Raw genomic sequence first — 20,877 nt, 5'->3', positions numbered from 1 at the left:
ATGTAACACAAGCATAATTACTGAGAATAATAAGTACATCGTAAGCTCAATGGTGTAACTATATAAACACTGAAGATGGCTCATCCACTCATGGTTCTTTTTTGTTTCTGTTTTTGTGATCGGGTCACTCATGGTTCTTTCTTCTTAAGCAGTTGGGTAGGAAGCATCCATAGCAATACCACAAAGACCTTCCTCCGCATCAATATCGCGTTGCATTCTTATGTATCCATCTTCACCCCATTCGGTGCCCCATGAGTTCTTAACCAACCAATATTTGGTCCCACCGTTACTCCCGTAGCCTACTGCAGTAACACCATGGTCTAACTCGGTACCGCAATCTCCCATGAATATGCCACTCGAGTAGAATTGGAAGGCAGATCCACTAGCATCGATGGCCACCGAAACGGGTTGCTTAGATACAGCTTTCAATAATGCCTTCTCGTTGTTGGCTGGTACATCTTCATAACCATTGATATCAGCTGCATGGGAAGCTGCCTTCTTGCTGTTGCAAGTGCCATCAACTCCCTTGTATGGGTAATTTGCTTCAGTGGTTAGGCCTTGATTTTGTTGGATGAAATCGAAGGCATTGTCCATGAGACCACCCTCGCAGCCTTGATCCTCACCGCTAGTATCACAGTCCACTAGCTCTTGCTCAGATAGGGAGATTAATTTACTGGTAGTGAGCTGGGTTATACCTTCCATTGCCGCCACAGCCGAGAATGCCCAACAGCATCCTATGTACAAACCACAGAATTGTACAAGAGAGTTAGGAAACATGTACTAGAGAAAGATATGCTGGAAGGCATGATCTGTGAACCATGTTACGATTTTTTATTTATTCTTAATTTAAGAGTTTTTTTTGTCCTCCCCATCTGAAATCAACTTCATAAAACTACCCTTTTAATTATAGAACCAAATGCATATTTGCGACTTTTTCGAATTTTTTATAAAGTCACAAAAGCACTTTCTAAGAAATACCAAAATGCGGCCTAGTATGCGTTTGTTACTGCTTACCACATTGGCCTTGGTTTTTGACAGGAGTAACAGCTCCTTTCTTTCTCCAGTCCATACTAGAAGGCGCTGCAGTGACATTTTCGTATTTGAACGATACTATAGCTGATGACCTCTGTTCTGAAGACCTCTTATATCCATTGCGAGAGGTCCTAAACTCTTCATTGGTTTGGTCTGCAAATTCATTGATGCTTAGCTTGTAAGGTCGGTCTCCAATACTATTAAAGGAGTCTATGAAATCTACATTGTCCTTGAATATCTTGAAGCGCATCTCCTTCTCTGTGGCATCCTCATAAGTGCGTCCGTAACGAACCATCCATTGTTCATGCCTCTCTGTCATGGACGCCTCTTGGAGTGTTCGAGACATGACCTGAGATGCCCAAACACCCAAAATGACGAAGGCCAAACACATGCATTGTGACCGACGTACGGAAGCCATGGTTTTTTTAGTACTTAGCAGAGAGTTTGTTGAGGAGTGGTGGTGTTATTGGTGGAGGGGCTTTAGAGCTTATATAGTGTGACGTGTTTCTGTTTCTGTTGTTGAGAATTATACCTACGTTGTGATCTATAGGGACCCTTCTCCTTTGTGTGCCTTAACCGGCAAAGTGAAACCTGGTTTCCTCTACGTTGCTCCTCCTCTAAATTCACAATCAATTCTAATAAATTATAGAATCCTATAGCTCTTCTTTTGTCTTGCATTTCCTTGTCTTCTTCTATGTTTGTTTACTAAAGCCTTGAATCAATTTTTAGGGTGATTTAGACATACCCCCTCCAAGTTTTAGTTAATATTTGAGATGCCCTTTTTTTCTTCAAACAGATGATATTTCCTCCTTAACCAAAGTCTTCTCTTGTAGAGTAATGCTAAATGTCTTAAATGTCCTTATCGTCATCTTCTAGTTCAAAAACCTCCTTCATTTTACTCCCATAATCTATCATTCTTTAGCTCTTCAACCTCTGGTTTGTTTTTTTTTTTTTTTTTTTTTTTTTTTTTTTTGCATTCTACATGATCTTATCTTCAATCCATTGTTTCAACCTCACCTTTACCCTTTATAGAAAAAAAAAAAAAAAATTTCTTACTCAAAATTCTATCGTTTTCTATTTTACCAAAAATCCTCTATTGCCTTGATGTTCTAAGGTTGAAGTGGGTAGAATCTTAAGGTTGAAGACAAGGGTAAACGATTTTACCCGAGAAGTTGAAGATGACTGATTTTGAGAAGAAAAATCAAATGTAATTGGCTATAGGTTGAAGATGAGGGCATTGAGGTTATTTTCTATTAGTTTGTCAGATAAGACCAAATTTGGCGGTGACATCAGCTTGAAAACATAGGGGGCATCTTAAATGTTCTCCAAAACGTAGAGGGTTGTATCTAAATCACCCCAATTTTTACTAGATTTTTCTACTCTCTTGTAGTGTCTGACTCACACATTGTCAAATAAAACTCACGGCCAAATTGGAACTACAACAGATGGGGTCGTGCGGCGTGCTAGTTCACGGCCTAACTGATGCAAGCCTTTATGTGCCAAACGTGGAACGATGTCTTGATGATTCAATGACACGCATGGATGTGACATAATCTGAGGGATTCCCACACCCACAGCACATTCCCCTTGGGTATTGACCCAAGAGTCTCACGGCACACCCGTCTTGCATTATCCGGGATAGCTAATATCCATCCCCAATAGGGATAAGTTGCTTCTAATTCTTATTTATTTATATATATATATATATATATATATATATATTTTTTTTTTGGGGGGGGGGGGGGGGGGGGGGGGGTGGCTTCTTGAAAGTCCCAAATTGGTCCTTTTAAGTTGGTATCTAAAGAAAAAGAGATCCTTTTTTAATGAAAAATTTCTTCCAATTCTTGCAATGTTTGTTTGGTTTGAACTTCGAAGAGAGCAATTGATAACATTATCTTTTAAAGTTATTCCAACAAGTGAAAAAAATGTGCAACAGCGAGAGCCCATGATTTTGATAGACTCTGCCATATAAATTAAATGTCCAGACTCGTTCTTAGGAAAAAAAAATTGCTCGGACTTTGGTCACAGCACTTACAGGATCCGGGACCGAACAATCACATTAGCCTGTGTGTATTGACAATTGAGAGCATTCTCAAATTTACAAAACTGCCCTTGTTGGGATGCGCATGTCACACAATGGAGAGAGCCTGTGAGCGCTGTGACAAAAAAGTCTCTGAGGAAAAAACTTCCCCATTCGTAGTGTGATCAACTCAGGTATATAAAAAATTGGACAAATAGATTTCATGTATACCATCTTTGCCTTTTCAATTACTTTGTGAATTTTTGTTGTCGTGCTTATTAGTTATTACGATGTGCTCAAATCCAGTAACAAATCACATAATTGAAGTACCATGTACTTTAATTGCGAAAAACTCATATATATAGTAATACAAGTAGTTTGAAAATACAGACATCTGAAAGTATAAAGAGGGACTTCTGTAGACACACTATAAAACCATGCATCTCTATACAAACTTCTTTTTTTCTTTTCTTCCTCTAGTTATTCTATTATCAAGTATTTTTCAAGCAGTTGGGTAGGAAGAATCCATAGCAATACCACAAATACCTTCCTTGGCATCTATATCTCGTTGCATTCTTATGTATCCATCTTCACCCCATTCGGTGCCCCACGAGTTCTTAACCAACCAATATTTGGTCCCATTGCTACTTGTCCCATACCCCACTGCAGTAACACCATGGTCCAGCTCTGTGCCACAATCACCCGTAAATATGCCACTTGAGTAGAATTGGAAGGCAGATCCACTAGCGTCGATGGAAACAGAAACTGGCTGCTTAGATACAGCTTTCAATAATGCCTTCTCATTGTTGGCTGGTACAATTTCATAACCATTAATTTGTGCTGCATGGGAAGATGCTTTCTTGGTGTTGCAAGTTCCATCAACCCCCTTGTATGGGTATTTAGTTTCAGTGGTTAGGCCTCCATTGTGTTGGATGAATAGGAAGGCATCCTCCATTAAGCCGCCCATGCAGCCTTGATCCTCGCCTTTGGTATCACAGTCCACCACCTCTTGCTCGGACAGAGAGATCAACTTACTCGTTGTAAGCTCGGTAATACCTTCCATTGCCGCCACAGCTGAGAATGCCCAACAACTACCTATGTACCAAAAAAAAAGAAAAATCAAACAACAGAGCTAGAAAGCATTCAGTAAAGAAAGAGGAACATATAACCACGTTACATTTTTCTATTTTCTTTACGAGTTCTTCTGAAATCAACTTCATAAAATTACACTTAAATATTATAGTATGTACTGCTTACCACATTGGCCTTGGTTTTTGATAGGAGTAACAGCTCCTTTCTTTCTCCAGTCCATACTAGACGGCGTGGCAGTGACATTTTCATATCTGAAGGACACTATAGCTGATGATCTCGGTTGGGATGACCTCTTATACCCGTTGCGAGAGGCCCTAAATTCTTCGTTACTTTGGTCTGCAAATTCATTGACACTTAGCTTGTAGGGTCGGTCTCCGACACTGTTAAAAGAATCTATGAATTCTACATTATCCTTGAATTTCTTGAAGCGCATCTCCTTCTCTGTGGCATCCTCATAAGTGCGCCCATAACGGACCATCCATTGTTCGTGCCTCTCTGTCATGGATGCCTCATTGAGTGCACGAGACATAGCCTGAGAAGCCCAAACACACAAAATGAAGAAGGTGACACACATACATTGCAATAGATACGCTGAAGACATGTTTTTCTTAGTACTTACAAGAAAGAGTTTGTTAAGGAATGTTATTGTTTTTGATGTAGGGGCTTTAGAGTTTATATAATAGTGTCACACATTTTCTAAAGCGTGGGTCCTAATTTTATTTTATGGTTTCATTTTGACTGATAGGGACCCTTCTTTGCAGTGTGCCCGGCAATGTGAATCCTGGTTTCGTCTACGTTGCTCCTCCTCTAAATTAACATTCCATTTTAATACACCATAGAATCAATTAGCTCTTCCTTTGTCTTTCATATCTTTGTCTTTTTATACAGTCCTTTAGGATAGCCTTGAATCAATTTTATTGTTCTAATGAAAATTGATTTCAGGGGAAGTACACAATTATACACCTTAAAATCACATTTTTCAGGAAAAAACTTTTTCCTGCCCATTTTCTATGCACAATCATTTAGGCCCTTAGATTTTTCTAATCTCCAACAGTGTTTGACTCACATTGTCGAATATATTGTTGAGTCCGGAAGTGATTCGTAGGGATTTAAAGACAAATATAGACCATAAATTTTCCTTTTAATTTACAAAAAATTATCCTAAAAGGAATTTTTTTTTTAAATATCAAAAAATTAACAATGGTAAGATTTTGTTACCAAAAAAATTAACATGCTGGACTGTTCAACTTTTTTTATTGTTCTTGGAGCGATTTCATTTTGTTTAGATAGGATTTTCATATGATTTAAAGGCTCCAGACTAAGTTCTTCAATGTAATTATTATGTGATATAAAAATTGAAACTCCAATAACCAACAACCGTCTATAGTACTCATTGTCTGTTTTCAAAACAAGCACCTAAGGCCTTTGGAATGGGAACAAGCCATTTAAACCAGTTAAAATTATGTTAATTTATAGTTAAATTTGTAGCAAAAAAATGGAATTAATAATTGACTCTAAATAGAAAGGATGATAGAACCTCAAAAACCAGAAGAAAGTCTAAAATTATACCAAACCAGAAGGTGTTTTCGTGTCGATCATGCAGTTTTCAGCACCATGGATCTGATGATCTAAGGTACCTTTTCAACATTGATGTGATCGACTCTCCTTTTGATCGACCCCATCAGCACCATCTTATAAGTTAACGCTGGAAATATGTACCCATACAAAAAACAAGCTCACGCTGTGGACTGAAGATCACAGATTTTCATATAAACAATCTTGAGGAAGGGTGGCCATCCAGTTGAATCTTGTTTACCTCTTCAACCCTAGGATCTTTTGCAAAATGTTGTGGACATATGGTCTGTGGAGCTTGATGATACTAGACAGCAAGGAGTACTGTTCATCATTTCCCAAGGTCATTTTCGTAATTTCATTGGTATTACGTAAAACCTTAGTTATGGTTTATTGGGGTGAAGAGTTGTAATCAGTAACTGAGAATTTTCTCTTCATAGTGGAATCGGTGTGATCCAAGGATGTAAAAATCTGTGCTTTTTTTGTGTGTTTGCATCTTGTTCTTAATTTTATTCTTTATTGTTCTTGGAGCGATTTCTCTACAAACAACTCTTTTTTATTGTTGTTGTTGCATGGAGCAGTTTATGAGTTCCTTTTAAAAAAATAAATTAAATGAGAATTTTACTTAGAACTTTTTCTGTCATGCTTATTAGTTATTACTTGCACTCGAATTCAGTGACAAATCACATAATTGAACTACCATATACTTCGATTGCGAAAAACACATACAAATATACATTAACACATGTAGTTTTAAATTACAAATGTCTGAAAGTATAACGAAAAGACTTCTTTCCTTCCTCTTAATATTCTATTATCATGTATTTGTCTAAGCAGTTGGGTAGGAGGCATCCATTGCAATACCACAAAGACCTTCCTTGGCATCAATATCTCGTTGCATTCTTATATATCCATCTTCACCCCATTCGGTGCCCCATGAGTTCTTAACCAACCAATATTCAGTCCCACCGCTACTCCCGTAGCCTACTGCAGTAACACCATGGTCTAACTCGGTGCCACAATCTCCCGTGAATATGCCACTCGAGTAGAATTGGAAGGCAGATCCACTAGCATCAATGGCCACTGAAACTGGTTGCTTAGATACAGCTTTCAATAACGCCTTCTCATTGTTGGCTGGTACATCTTCATAACCATTGATATCAGCTGCATGGGAAGCTGCCTTCTTTCTGTTGCAAGTGCCATCAACTCCCTTGTATGGGTAATTTGCTTCAGTGGTTAGGCCTTGATTTTGTTGGATGAAATCAAAGGCATCATCCATGAGACCACCCTCGCAGCCTTGATCCTCACCGCTAGTATCACAGTCCACTAGCTCTTGCTCAGATAGGGAGATCAACTTATTGGTAGTGAGCTGAGTAATACCTTCCATTGCCGCTACAGCTGAGAATGCCCAACAACATCCTATGCACAACAATTGATCAATTAGACGAATGAGTTAGCAAGACATCTAACAAGGAGAAACAAATAATGTGTATTGATCGTAGGACAAAGAATTGGGGATCATATTATTTTGAATATTTTTTTTGTAACTGAAATCCACTTTACAAAAGCACATTTTTATACGACCGAACCAAATGCAATTTTGTGTAATCAAACGTAACGTTTGCGCTCTCTAAGATATATTATTGCTTACCACATTGGCCTTGGTTTTTAATGGGAGTAACGGCTCCTTTCTTTCTCCAGTCCATACTAGACGGCGCTGCAGTGACATTTTCATGTCTGAAGGAAGTCATTGCTGATGTCCTTGATTTCAAAGACCTTTTATATCCGTTACGAGAGGCCTTAAACTCTTCATTGGTTTGATCTGCAAATTCATTGACGCTTAGCTTGTAGGGTCGGTCTCCAACACTGTTAAAAGATTCTATGAAATCTACATTGTCCTTGAATATCTCGAAGCGCATCTCCTTCTCTGCAGTATTTTCATAAGTGCGCCCGTAATGAGCCATCCATTGTTCATGCCTCTCTGTCATGGACTCCTCATGGAGTGTTCGAGGCATGACCTGAGATGCCCAAACACCCAAAATGAAAAAGGCCACAAACATGCATTGTGATTGACACGCTGAAGCCGCCATGTTTTTCTTAGTACTTGGAAGATATTGTTTATTTGTTGAGGAATGTTGTTATTGGTGGAGGGGCTTTAGAGTTTATATAGTGTCACATATTTGCTTAAGGATTTGTTATGTTGTTTAGAATTAACCCTATTGTAATAGTGTGCCCTGAACGGCAAAGTGAAACCTATTTTTGTCTACATTGCTCCTCCTCTATATTCACATTCAATTTTAATAAATAAAGGAAATAGAGTCATCTATATATAGCTCTTCTTTTGTATCTCATTTCTTTGTCATCTTATATGGTTGTTTGATTAATTCTTGAATTTAGGATGATTTTGAACATGCCCCTCCAAGTTTTGGCTTATATTTTAGGTAGCCTTTGTTTTCAAACAAATGACATGCCCTCCTTGACCTCGGTCTTCTCTTAAAGATTAATACTAAATGACTTAAATGCCCTCGTCTTTAACCTCTAGCCAGAAAACCGCTTATTTTTGTCTCATAATCTATTATCTTCAACCTCTTTAACCTCTATAGTAAATTTCTTTTAATTTATTCAATCTCACCTTAATCCTTAGTAGGAAACCCTAGATTTGTCGACAATGTCCCTTGTAATCTTGGATTGTAGTTGGTAAACTGTGGCTTAAACACAAAATTGGTGACATGTGCACCATCTTGTTCATTTTGGGTGCTTGGATTCTCAGGCTATGTCCCATTCATTCCATGAGGCATGAGCAATGGATGTTTTGACAGCACTATTGACTGAAATCAAAAGAATTGCTAGAAAAAACATACACAATTTTGGTCTAGTAATCACTCCAAGGCACAATGAACACCATTGTCGTTGAGATGTTAATGGGTCATTTGAAATATGACCGGCAGCCGCATGATACAATGTAGCCAAACCAAATTAATAATCTACTAAATTTGCACTGTTTCAGAAGAACCAATGAAATTATGGATAAAATTTGGATACACAGAAAGCTGAGTTTGTAACATAGTGGTTCACACTTCAAATGCTTAGAAATTGAGAATTTCATGCCATCCCAAATCCTACTATTCATAAACTTTTATGCAAGCCTACATGGGTTTAAGCAACATTTGAATTTTATAATTGAGGCTCCAATTGACCCATCAACGATTACCAAGATCAAATAGTTATAAATTACAATAAAGGGTTGCCAACCTTAAATATATCAATGATGGATTGTCTAGTTATCAATGAAATGCTACAAAAATGTAAGATGTTGTTGAGCACTTTAGAGAGGAATTGAATTCTATTGATTCTTGATTTAATTATATGAACCTGGATTACATAAATGAAACAAATCCCAATAAGAAATAAACTCAACTAATAATTTAATCCATGAGGGCGTAATGGATAGACCTTATTACATTGGCCGGGTTGGCATCCAAGATGAATTGAGCCCACTTAAACACACCTGACTCAGCCTGATCTGACATCCTTTGGGCTAAACCACATATCTTTCTCGTTGCCCATGTTTTGTTGCCCTATTAATTTAATTCCTTATGAGAAACCCATTGAAATACTTAAAATGGCGCATCTCTCTCTCTCTCTTTTTTTTTTTGATAACGAAGGGTATCCGGGCCAGTTTACACGCACCAGACTAGTCCCTACGCCCCGCACTCAGGCTATACCCCACTACGTGGAGCGGTGCGTGGTCACCAAGGTTTTTTATGGGTAGTGGGATTTGAACTTGAGACCATAGAAAGACCAGACTAGTCTCTCTCTCTCTCCATGTTGTGTAAATGTCTTATATTTTATTGGTGATAAGTTGAGTTGCGAGGGTGCGAGAATTAACACCTCCTGCCAGGGATTTACAAAAAGACAATTATGTAATATTTTCTTAAAGGTTTTTCTATTTTTAAGGGGAGACAGAGTCATTTTCTCTACTCAAGTTTTTTGCTAGAGAACTCTAGGGGATGCAAAACTCAAAAGAAAATAGTGTGATTGAATTCTTGATCTGATCCGTGGACATAGGCTTATTGAAGAACCATGTAAATCCTTGTGTTCTACGTGCGATTGTTTGCCCTTTTTGCTGCTGCTTTTTTTTTCATTATATCTCCTCTCCTTTTACTTTTCTCTTTCTTTTTCGTCCGAGATTTTCACAACCATATCCTCAATAATCTTTACTTGTACCTCTCCAAAATCCCAAATACACCATTCCTAATTTTAATATTCCATTTCCTCTAAACTTTTTCAACTTCATCAAAATCCCATCATCAACTTCTTAAATTTTCCTTTAATGTGTCCATACTTTCTTCAACCCAGCTAAACGCGGACTCAAATAAACTCTTAGGGCCATTAATGTTAATAATGGATTGATGATAATAGAATTAGAGGAAGTTGATTATGTGCAAGGTTTTTTATTTTTTATTTTTTTTATTTTTTATAGGGTTCAAATGGATGGGTTTTGGATTTGGATTTGGCGATGAGAGTAAATTTTAAGTTTATAGAAATCGAAAGGAGTCTCATGATGAATATTTAGAAAATCTTATGTCCACATCTTTGAAATCCATTTAATTTTATTATTGCGGATATTTATTGTAAGAAAAAAAATTAATGTGGTAATAGAAGTTCTCTTATTTTCAAAGGTTTAAAAAAAAAAAAAAATCAAATCGATATACATTCAATGTAATCCAAGAACATTTTGTAATTTTAAAAAATTACCTAATGTTGATTTGCCAATAAATTGAACAATTTCATTTGTACAAGTTCAACGCAAAAATTAACCTATTATATCTTTTCATTCTTTGACATAAATCAACATTTAAATCACTTCGGTCTGTTGAATGATTTTCTAAATATTAGTTATAATAATCAAATTTATATGTAAAAATATAAGATTTCTATGAAAATAATTTGATAGAAGTCATTTCAGCACAAGACTCGTCATCTCATGCAAGTGACCTTCATCATCGTATTTATTGGAGTATGTGGGATGGTAATACACTAATACTCCTATTTGAAGTGGCTATTCTTAATTATATTGACATGAGTCATGACTTGATGACAACCTCAAGACGTGTGCCCAACACTACATCAGCTCCTACCCCATTAACAATCAAGTATGGTGCACTTGTTATCCCTAATGTCGGCAAGGGCACTCAATTCCCATGCCATAAAAGCTTACCCTACCACCTTGGATGATGCTGAGAGTACAAGAGATCGATGTACGGGGCTTTGACCCATCTAACCTCAACCCACGGTTGAGGCTCTCCATCGACATAACTGTTAGGATTAGAGGGAAAATGCATATTTCTTAGAGATCAGTTTTAATCTTTTAAGGCAAACACAATATTTTTCTTAGAAGATAATTTTTTTTTTTTTAGAATCCCTTAACACTACAAGCCCATGCCATGGACAGAGCTAGTAAGGAGCCTGTGGGAGCAATTGTCCTTACAGAACTTTGAGATAACCCTGTATTTTCAACTAATTGGTATCTAGGTCGAATATTACATATTACATAGTAAACGAATATACAAGACATTATATTATTTGAAAAAAAATAAAAATAATAACTACTATAATTTTGCATCAACAATACTCATTCTTCTCTTAATATCATAGTAAAGATAGGTGTTGGAGTGACCTCAAGCTAGAACCTCATATCGCACTTCTTGACATGAAAGTGAATAACTACTATAGATGCCTTTTCACTCGATCAAAAACATCTATAGTTCTCATACACTTTCACTTCAAGAAGTGTGATAAGAGATTCCAAATTGAGGTCACTTCAGCATTATTGTTGTCATTATTTATCATATCTCGATGAAAAGCATCTATGGTTCCCATACACTTTCGCTTCAAGAAGTGCGATATGAGATTCCAGCCTGAGGTCACTTGAGCATTATTGTTTATAGTCTTCGTTCATTTCTCTTATTTCTTTCATAAAAATTCAAATTCAATTTGTGAAATTTAAATTTGAAAAATAAATAAACATATATTGAAGAAAATTACCAAAACAGTTCTAAAACGAATAAAAACTACTGACCCAATTTAAAAGTATTTTACCACAAGAGACATATATCCATGGAGAGGTATCGACACCAATAATTGGTGTCATTAATCCATATTCTCCTTAATTGTTAAAACAAATAATTTTCAATTCTTCAACTTACCTATTTCTTTATGTTAATTTGCAAACCAAATTAATAATCTACTAAACTTGCAATGTTTCAGAAGATCCAACGAAATTAATGGATAAAATTTGGATACACAGAAAGCTGAGTTTGTAACATAGTGGTCACACCTCAAATGCTTAGAAAATAGAGAATTTCATGGTGTCTAGACCCATCCCAAATCCTACTATTCATAAACATTAATGCAAGCCTGCATGGGTTTAAGCAACATTTGAATTTTATAATTGAGGCTCCAATTGACCCATCAACGATTACCAAGATCAAATAGTTATAAATTACAATAAACCTTAAATATATTAATGATGGATTGTCTAGTTATCAATGAAATGTTACAAAAATGTAAGATGTTGAGCACTTTAGAGAGGAATTGAATTCTATTGATTCTTGATTTAATTATATGAACCTGGATTACATAAATGAAACAAATCCTAATAAGAAATAAACTCAACTAATAATTTAATCCGTGAGGACGTGATGGATAGACCTTATTACATTGGCCGGGTTGGTCTCCAAGATCAATTTAGCCCACTTAAACAGACCTGACTCAGCCACATATCTTTCTCATAGCCCATGGTTTGTTCCCCTATTGATTTAATTCCTTGTGAGAAGCCCATCACGTTGAAATACTTAAATGGTGCATCTTTCACACACTCTCTCTCTCTCTCTCTTCATGTTGTATAAAGGCCGATTTACCAAAACATGCACAACTTCTTGTATTTTATTGGTGATAAGTTGAGTTGCGAGCGTGCAAGAGATAGCACTCCTAAGGGTTTAAAAAAAGGTAATTATGTAATATTTTCTTAAAAGTTTTTCTATTTTGGGGAGATAGACTCATTTTCTCTACTCAAGTTTTTGCTAGAGAACCCTAGGGGATGAAAAACTCAAAAGAAAATAGTGTGATTAGACTAAAGATCTGATCCGTGGACATAGGCATACTGAAGAACCATGTAAATCCTTGTGTTATGTGTGCGATTGTTTGCCCTCTTTGCTGCTTCTTTTTTTTCATTATATCTCCTCTCATTGTACTTTTCTCTTTCTTTTACATCAGACATTTTCACAACCACATCCTCAATAATCTGTACTCGTACCTCTCCAAAAGCCCATCATCAACTTCTTAAATTTTCCATTAATGCGTCCATACTTTCTTCAAACTAGCCAAATGCGGACCCAAATGAACTCTTAGGCCATTAATGTTAATAATGGATTGATGATTATAGAATTAGAGGAAGTTGATTATGTCCAAGTGTTTTTTTATAGGGTTCAAATGGTTGGGATTTGGATTTGGCGTTGAGAGTAAATTTTAAGTTTATGATTTTAGTTGAAGAGAAAACGAGCGGAGTCTCATGATTAATATTTAGAAAATCTTATGTACACATCTTTGAAGTCCATTTAATTTTATTATTGCGGATATTTTGAGAAAAAAATTAATGTGGCAATGGAAGTTCTCTTAATTTAAGAGGTTTTTAAAAAAAAAAAAAAAAAAAATTCAAATCGATACACATTCAATATAATCCAAGAAAATTTTGTAATTTTAAAAAATTAGCTAATGTTGATTTGCCAACAATACACACCCAATATATTGAACAATTTCATTTGTACAAGTTCGATGCAAAAATTAACCTATTATATATTTTCATTCTTTGACATAAATCAACATTTAAATCACTTCGGTCTGTTGAACGATTTTCTAAATATTAATTATAATAGTCAAATTTATATGTAAAAATATAAGATTTCTATGAAAATAATTTGATAGAAGTCATTTCAGCACAAGACTCATCATCTCATGCCAATAACCTTCATCGTCGTATTTATTGGAGTGTATGGGATGGTAATACACTAATACTCCTATTTGAAGTGGCTATTCTTAATTATATTGACATGAGTCATGACTTGATGACAACCTCAAGACATGTGTGCCCAGCACTACATCAGCTCCTACCCCACTAACAATCAAGTATGGTGCACTTGCTATCCCTCATGTCGGCCAGGGCACTCAATTCCCATGCCATAAAAGCTTTCCCTACCACCTTGGATGATGCTGAGAGTATAAGAGATCAATGTACGGGGCTTTGAACCATAGCATGGTAGGTATGCAAAACAACTTTGAGGCCGTGGGTTCAAGTCCAACTTATCCACACACACACTCTTAAAAAACAGAAAAAAAAAACCAACCTTTTTGTATGTTATTTGACTTTTCTAACTTCAACCCACGGTTGAGACTCTCTATCGACATAACTGTTAGGATTAGAGGGAAAATGCATATTTCTTAGACATCAGTTTTAATCTTTTAGGGCAAATACAATATTTTTCTCAGAAGATAAATTTTTGTTTTGGAATCCCTTAACATTCCAAGCCCAAGCCATGGGCGGAGCTAGTAAGGAGCTTGTGAGGGGAATTGCCCCAACAGAACTTTGAGATAACCCTGTATTTTCGAATAATTGGTATCTAGGTCGATTATTACATATTACATAGTAAACGAATATACAAGACATTATATTATTTGAAAAAAAATAAAAATAATTACTATAATTTTGCATCAACAATACTCATTCTTCTCTCAATATAATAGTAAAGATAGGTGTTGGAGTGACCTCAAGCTGGAACCTCATATCGTACTTCCTGACGTGAAAGTGGATAGGAAGCATAGATGCGTTTTCACTCGTATCTTGATGAAAAGTATCTATAATTCCCATACACTTTCACGTCAAGAAGTGCGATATGAGGTTCCGAATTGAGGTCACTTCAGCATTATTGTTGTCATTGTTTATCATATATCGATAAAAAGCATCTATGGTTCTCATACACTTTCACGTCAAGAAGTGTGATATGAGATTCCAGTCTGAGGTCACTTCAGCATTATTGTTTTTAGTTTTTGTTCTTTTCTCTTATTTCTTTCATATAAAATTCAAATTCAATTTGTGAAATTTAAATTTGAAAAATAAATAAGCATATATTGAAGAAAATTACGGAAAGTTCTAAACCGAATAAAAACGACTGACCCAATCTAAAAGTATTTTATCACAAGAGACACATATCCATGGAGAGGTATCGACACCAATAATTGGTGTCATTAATCCATATTCTCCTTGATTGTTAAAACAAATAATTTTCAAGTCTTCAACTTACCTATTTCTTTAAGTTAAAGTAAGGCAAAGGTCAGTGGCCTAAAAGAGATGCTGTTGTCAAGGGGATTAGGTGCTTAATTAACACGCAACTACTCCTAATAAAACCATCCAAGTACTCTGCAAGTGGGCCCATATCTAAGCCCACCACCTAAAGTAGCCCACCAAACGTAGTTTAAGGTGACATTGAGTCCGAGATTCCTTCCTCACTTCTACCTTCCGTTACCACCAACTGATAAAAGGTCAAATATCCATGTCTCGGTGGCATAATTTTTTATGTCACCTTCTTAACAATATTTTCTTCTTTTTTCCTTAATTTTTTGCAAGATAATATGAGATTAAGACAGATCGATAACTAGCGATTCTCGAAATAAGTCATGAATTGTGCACGAAGTCTCTGAAATAATATAAGAACCCATTAAAATCATTGTGTAATTCTACTCATTGGAAAAATTATCGGTTTTTTGACTTTTAGCGAATCACTCATGATTTTTTCATCACTCCAACTTTTGAAATTTTTTTAGATGGATGAACTCAAATTATACGTGAATCATTTTTAACCAAAATTTTAAATTACTCAAATTAATCTCGTATCGAATTTTTTTTCATGTGTTGAATTATTATGGGTATAGACCCCCACCAGATATCATAATAAGAAACGTCTTTTTAACGTGTGCCCAAAGGGCACAATATATAATGCATTAAATACACCTTGGATTTAATACTTGATCTGACGTGACGTGGGTCCAATTTGTTCCTTATTGGTCTGTTTCAGATCCTTATTTGATTGGTCTCAGATCGAATCATTGACAGCCCGAATAAAAGAGACATCTTAAAGTTAACTTAATTGGTAAAATCTATGGATGATGAATGATAATACCATTGATCTCATTAAATATAAATTTATTGGCAAAAAAATAAAAATAAAAACAGGTTTTAAAAGTCCAAACCATTGGATGACCTCGAGATTTACATGAATTTAATTTGGAGATCATCAAGTACAGCCTAAAACCGTGGAAATGTAGGGAAAGTATCCATCAAGCTTTGGAGGTTTGTGATCTCTTTTAAGTATTATATGAATACGTGTCGAACATAGAAGCGGTGGGGACATGGACCTCCCATTCGACAGCTCCAGCACAGAAAAATCTCACTAGGGACCAGGCCAAAGCATAGACATATAACAACCTTGTAGGCGACAATACGGTTGGTGAAGGGTCACGATGGAAACCCATAGAATAGATGGTTGTGATTATCCAATCACTTTGACTTTCAACCTAGGTAGCCTAGGTGAGGCTTATAGAATTAAGGGTGTGCCCCACTTGCATGTGGTAATATTATTTTACAATTTTTTTAAAAATTAAAAAATTAAAATCTTGGGTCTTAGTACTAATCACTGGTTTTGCTAGAAGAGTCGTGATAATCTAATTACCCCACCTGGCATATTCAATCGACTCTCCTGACATGACAAGTTCAGGAACTATAGATCTGTACATCTCGGGATACAAGGTTCCCTCGGGATACACATTTTTATGGGGGAGTCAAGTTTTGTATCCCGAGGCATGTAGATCCATGGTTCCCGAATTTGTCACATCAAGAAAGTCGATTGATTGTACCACGTGGGGTAATTAGATAATCACGATTTAAAGTAGAACTATGATTTTTGTGGCAAAAGCATTAACCTACAGACAGATTTTCTTATTGAGATGGAAAAATATCTATCGATTTTTGATCCTTGAGAGTTAAAATAATTTTCGAAACATGATCTGATTGTATAAATTTCTTCTCAACCATCATAAAATTTCTAAATAACAAATGATTGTGGGAAAAGAAGCTTACTCTATACAATTTTTTATTTTTAGTTTTTATGATGGAGTCCAAACCCATAGGTCCGAATCCGGACTACCAAGAGTGAGACAACTAGCCTCCTTAATCACTATATCTCGTCCAAATCCTCAGGTACATGCAATACCACACATGCCTGATATCTTTATGGGTGGCTAATGAGGGAGCTTGAACTCAAGACGTCTCCCTTTTGGAGATCATCCTCACAAAATTTAGTCCATTAAATCCATTCTAATATAATATCATAGTTAAAAGCTTATTAGAATTTAAAAATAGGAATTATTCATTTAAATTGTTATTTTAAATTAGATTTTTAATATATTTAATAATATTAGGATCCACTATTTGATGACATTAACGATCGTCATGCTTAGAGTGATTTGTCTAGTTGGATAATCCAAAAAATATTATCCATCTATCCCCTCAAAATCTTCTATACACCAATCACAAACATTTAAAATGTTAAAAGTTGTCTACTGACTTGGGGGGAAAAATACAAATTTTAAGTTGAGTCGTGATAATCTAACGCTCCTTTTTTGTACGCTATTTGTACACTTTCTTCACAAAATCGTACAAAATCATAAATATTTGTGTTTATGCATTCCAAAGCAATGGATCTAAAATTTTGTGAAGGGACAATACAAAGAGCATACAAAAAAGGAGTGTCAGATTATCATGATTTTTTCAAATTCTCTAAATAGATTGAACTCGAGACATATAGTTCAAATCCCATTCCAACTCGTCCAAGTCACAATATGATTGGCCGAGTCATAAAGCCATGATTAGGGCTTTTAGTGGATCAGGGTTGATCTAGGACCAATCCAGTAAGGATTGGATCGAATCCAAAGCATTGGATTGGCTCATGTTTTTATAGGTTCAATATTATGATCCATATCCAATCTAATGATAATTGTTCTTGTCTGGATCAGATTAAAACCAATTTGATTTGCTAAATCTAAATAAATTCCATATATTTATTTATAATTACTCATTTTCTCATCTTGCCAATATACTAAGTTAATTAAGGTATGTGAGTGTTGAAACCATAACCATTTTCACCTAGCTACTAATCATTGAACCCTAATCTCACCCAAAAACAAGTATACATATTTTCTCACATTTTGTTCGATTGGGTCCCTTATGGATTGGTATGGTTGATCCAAAACCAATCTAAGATGCTATCAAAATGGATTATTATTGGATTGATCCCTTATCGAAATCCAAATCCTCGATCCTAATCCAAAATTATCATATCGAAACATTTCAAATTAATTTTGTTTGAATCTGATCCTATACATCAACAACCCTAACCATGTTAAATAAGTGTTTGATGAAATTATGTCAAAATCTTGATATGGTTATTTGTTTTAGGGTCTTGTTTAAAGTGCAATAAATACACTTTTTACCGAAATACCCTCCGATTCCAATGACCCTTGTTTTATTGACAGCACTCAAGTCTTCTAGTCTCAAGTCTCAAGTCTCTAAGTCTCAAATCTATCTTGTTTAGCTTTAAATAAAAATTGGACGGCTTTAGAACATTGCGTATACGTGTGGTTGGAATCATTGAAAAAGACTTTATAACGGGACTAGAGGGAGAGGCAGCCATGCAAAATATGCTTTTATTATGAAGCTTTTATCATTGAGAGAGAGAGAGGGATAGAGATGCAAAATTGTTATAATTAATTAATTCTAAATTATTAAGAGAGAGAGAGAGAGAGAGAGAGAGAGAGAGAGTGGAGTGGTTAGATGTTTGCGAGTGAAGGGAAGAGACAAAGAGAAAACCAAACAGTTCCAATTATTTGTCTCTGGAGTAATAATTAATATCTTGAATTTTTCTTTCTCTAAAAGACACACCACATTGCAACTTGTAATCGGCAGCTAAAAAAGACATTAACTTCTTTTTTTCTTTCTTCTCTTCCTTCTTTCTGTCTCTTATCTTATTTCGTTATAGTTTTAATGAAATAAATCATAAAGAAGAAGGTCGACATCATCTTCTATTCATATTTCCAAATCATTTGACCCACTAATTAGACGTGTAGTTTAGAATTTCCTTTGTGACAAGTGACCTGTAGCACTCCTCCTTGTCTGAAAGCTTAGAAGATTTTTCTTTCATTTCTATTTGAAAAAAAGGAAATTCTTACTTTTAAAAGTATTTTTTTATACAAATTATAGAAGAAAATATTTCCTTTCTAAAGATTTTTTTTTTTTTTTTTTTTAAACAAGGGTAATGATGACTCTACTCTAGATCAATAAATAAAATCCAATTTGATCATTTTTGTTCTTAATCTCAATGGATAATTTAGATTGCAAGTTTTGAATATTTCCTAACTTTTGCAAGGATAATTCTATTTTAAAAATAAACTATAATGTCATTTGACTTGAATTTGAGTGGTTTCAATGGGTTGTAAGGGAGAAATCGAATCAGCTCGAGCCGTACCACATTGTTGTGACTAATTAAAGATTATTTTTCTTTATTAGGTGAGATGTTATAATCTAATTAAATAATTTTCGTGGGTGTGAATCCATAGATGTACCTAAATCTTAACGTAACCACATAAATTTTTGTATGTTTGCATCTTTATTTATTTATTTTTATATTATTCTTGAATCGAATTCGTTATAATCGAGGGTCATGTTCGACAAGCTAAAGGACCGACTAGTTGCACATTGCCTATTATCAATTGCACTCCATCACTTAAAAAATTCCCCTTTGCACTTTATTTGGGTGATTGCACTCCAAAAATAATTTAAAAAAAATGTTGCACTCATATTTTTATAATTCTTTTCTTCTTTCTATTTAAAGAACAATTGCAAAAGAGTAAACAAAAATCCAATGCTTTTGCATTATAGAATAAAAAAATAAACATTTCTATCAACACTTTAGCTAGATCAGAAATCATGAAGATCAAGAGATGAGATTCAAACATGGGCTCATATTATTTTTTAAACAAAATCTAAAGAGTGATTCGAAAATTAATATCTTAAAGTAGACACAAAAAGAACATGTGCAACATCAATCATGAGAAAAATAAATCACAAGCAAAATACAAAACGAGTAAATAATACAAAACTACAAAAAGATGAAAAATTTTAAATCCTAGAAGGTTACGTATTGAGGTGCAATTTGTAGGTTAATAGAGGTTATAAAAAAAAAATCAAAAAAGAAAAAAAAAGGAAGGGGGGGGGGGATTTTTTTAATTTGGTGTGCAACCAACGATTAATGATGTGGAACTAGTTGGTCTTAGAAGCTAACACCTTTGTCCTATATGGGTTAGAAGCTTTGGAATGGGCCAATTTTTTGTGAGGATGATAATTATGATGAGAAGATCATCCTTACAAAATATCAGCCCAACTTGAAATTTCTAATCCCATTAAAAGTGGCTTAAAATTGTTATCGTTAATTTGTAAATCACTTTTGATGGGGTTAGAAGTTTTAGATTAAAATGATTTTTTTAATGATGATCTCACCATGGAGACCATCCTCATAAAAAAAATCATCCAAATTCAAAACTTTTAAGTCATATAAAAAATTTTTGACTCCCAACATTGGCTGTCAAACACTACCCTATAATCTATATAAATAATTTTCTCTTTCTAGTGGAGTCATTGTGAATCCATAGATGTTCCTAAATCTTAACGTAATCACATAAATCTTTATATTTTTTGTGCGTTTGAATCTTTATTTATTTTTCCATATTAATCTTGAATCAAATTCTTTATGGCTATCAAATTTTGAAGCGATTTCTTTATGTTCTCATATGATTTCAATCATATGAAAATGAGTCGTTATAATCTAAATTTCTTTTTTTAGACACCTCCATCACATAATCATATAGATCCTTTGCTTTGGGATGCACAAAGAAAAAAGATTTATGATTATGAAACTTACTATCTCTTCCTTAATTCCCAATATGAGGAGTCTTTTTCTTCGTATTGTTAACAATACTAGCGGAACCCACAATGA

At 34.9% G+C, this 20,877-nt stretch overlaps 1 protein-coding gene and 2 pseudogenes across 1 annotated transcript; all 3 read right to left on the bottom strand.

The window, feature by feature from the left end:
• Positions 1-57: 57 nt before the first annotated feature.
• LOC147392270 (senescence-specific cysteine protease SAG39-like) lies at positions 58-1,638 on the bottom strand. Its single transcript, XM_086457918.1, has 2 exons — positions 1,015-1,638; positions 58-734 (listed from the first exon to the last, which is right to left on the bottom strand). Exons 1-2 carry the CDS (start codon positions 1,448-1,450, stop codon positions 145-147), a joined length of 1,026 nt encoding a protein of 341 aa, XP_086314044.1. The 5' UTR covers positions 1,451-1,638; the 3' UTR covers positions 58-144.
• A 1,916-nt stretch (positions 1,639-3,554) lies between these two features.
• Positions 3,555-4,745, bottom strand: LOC147392269 (senescence-specific cysteine protease SAG39 pseudogene; annotated as a pseudogene).
• A 1,800-nt stretch (positions 4,746-6,545) lies between these two features.
• LOC147392268 (senescence-specific cysteine protease SAG39 pseudogene) lies at positions 6,546-7,806 on the bottom strand (annotated as a pseudogene).
• Between the last annotated feature and the right edge of the window lie 13,071 nt (positions 7,807-20,877).

Source organism: Akebia trifoliata, chromosome 11 (genome assembly GCF_017979445.1).
Source record: "Akebia trifoliata isolate Shusen 1 chromosome 11, ASM1797944v1, whole genome shotgun sequence".
Lineage (NCBI taxonomy): Eukaryota > Viridiplantae > Streptophyta > Magnoliopsida > Ranunculales > Lardizabalaceae > Akebia > Akebia trifoliata.
Note: the sequence above shows the minus strand (reverse complement) of the source record. Positions and strands in the feature narration are given on the sequence as shown.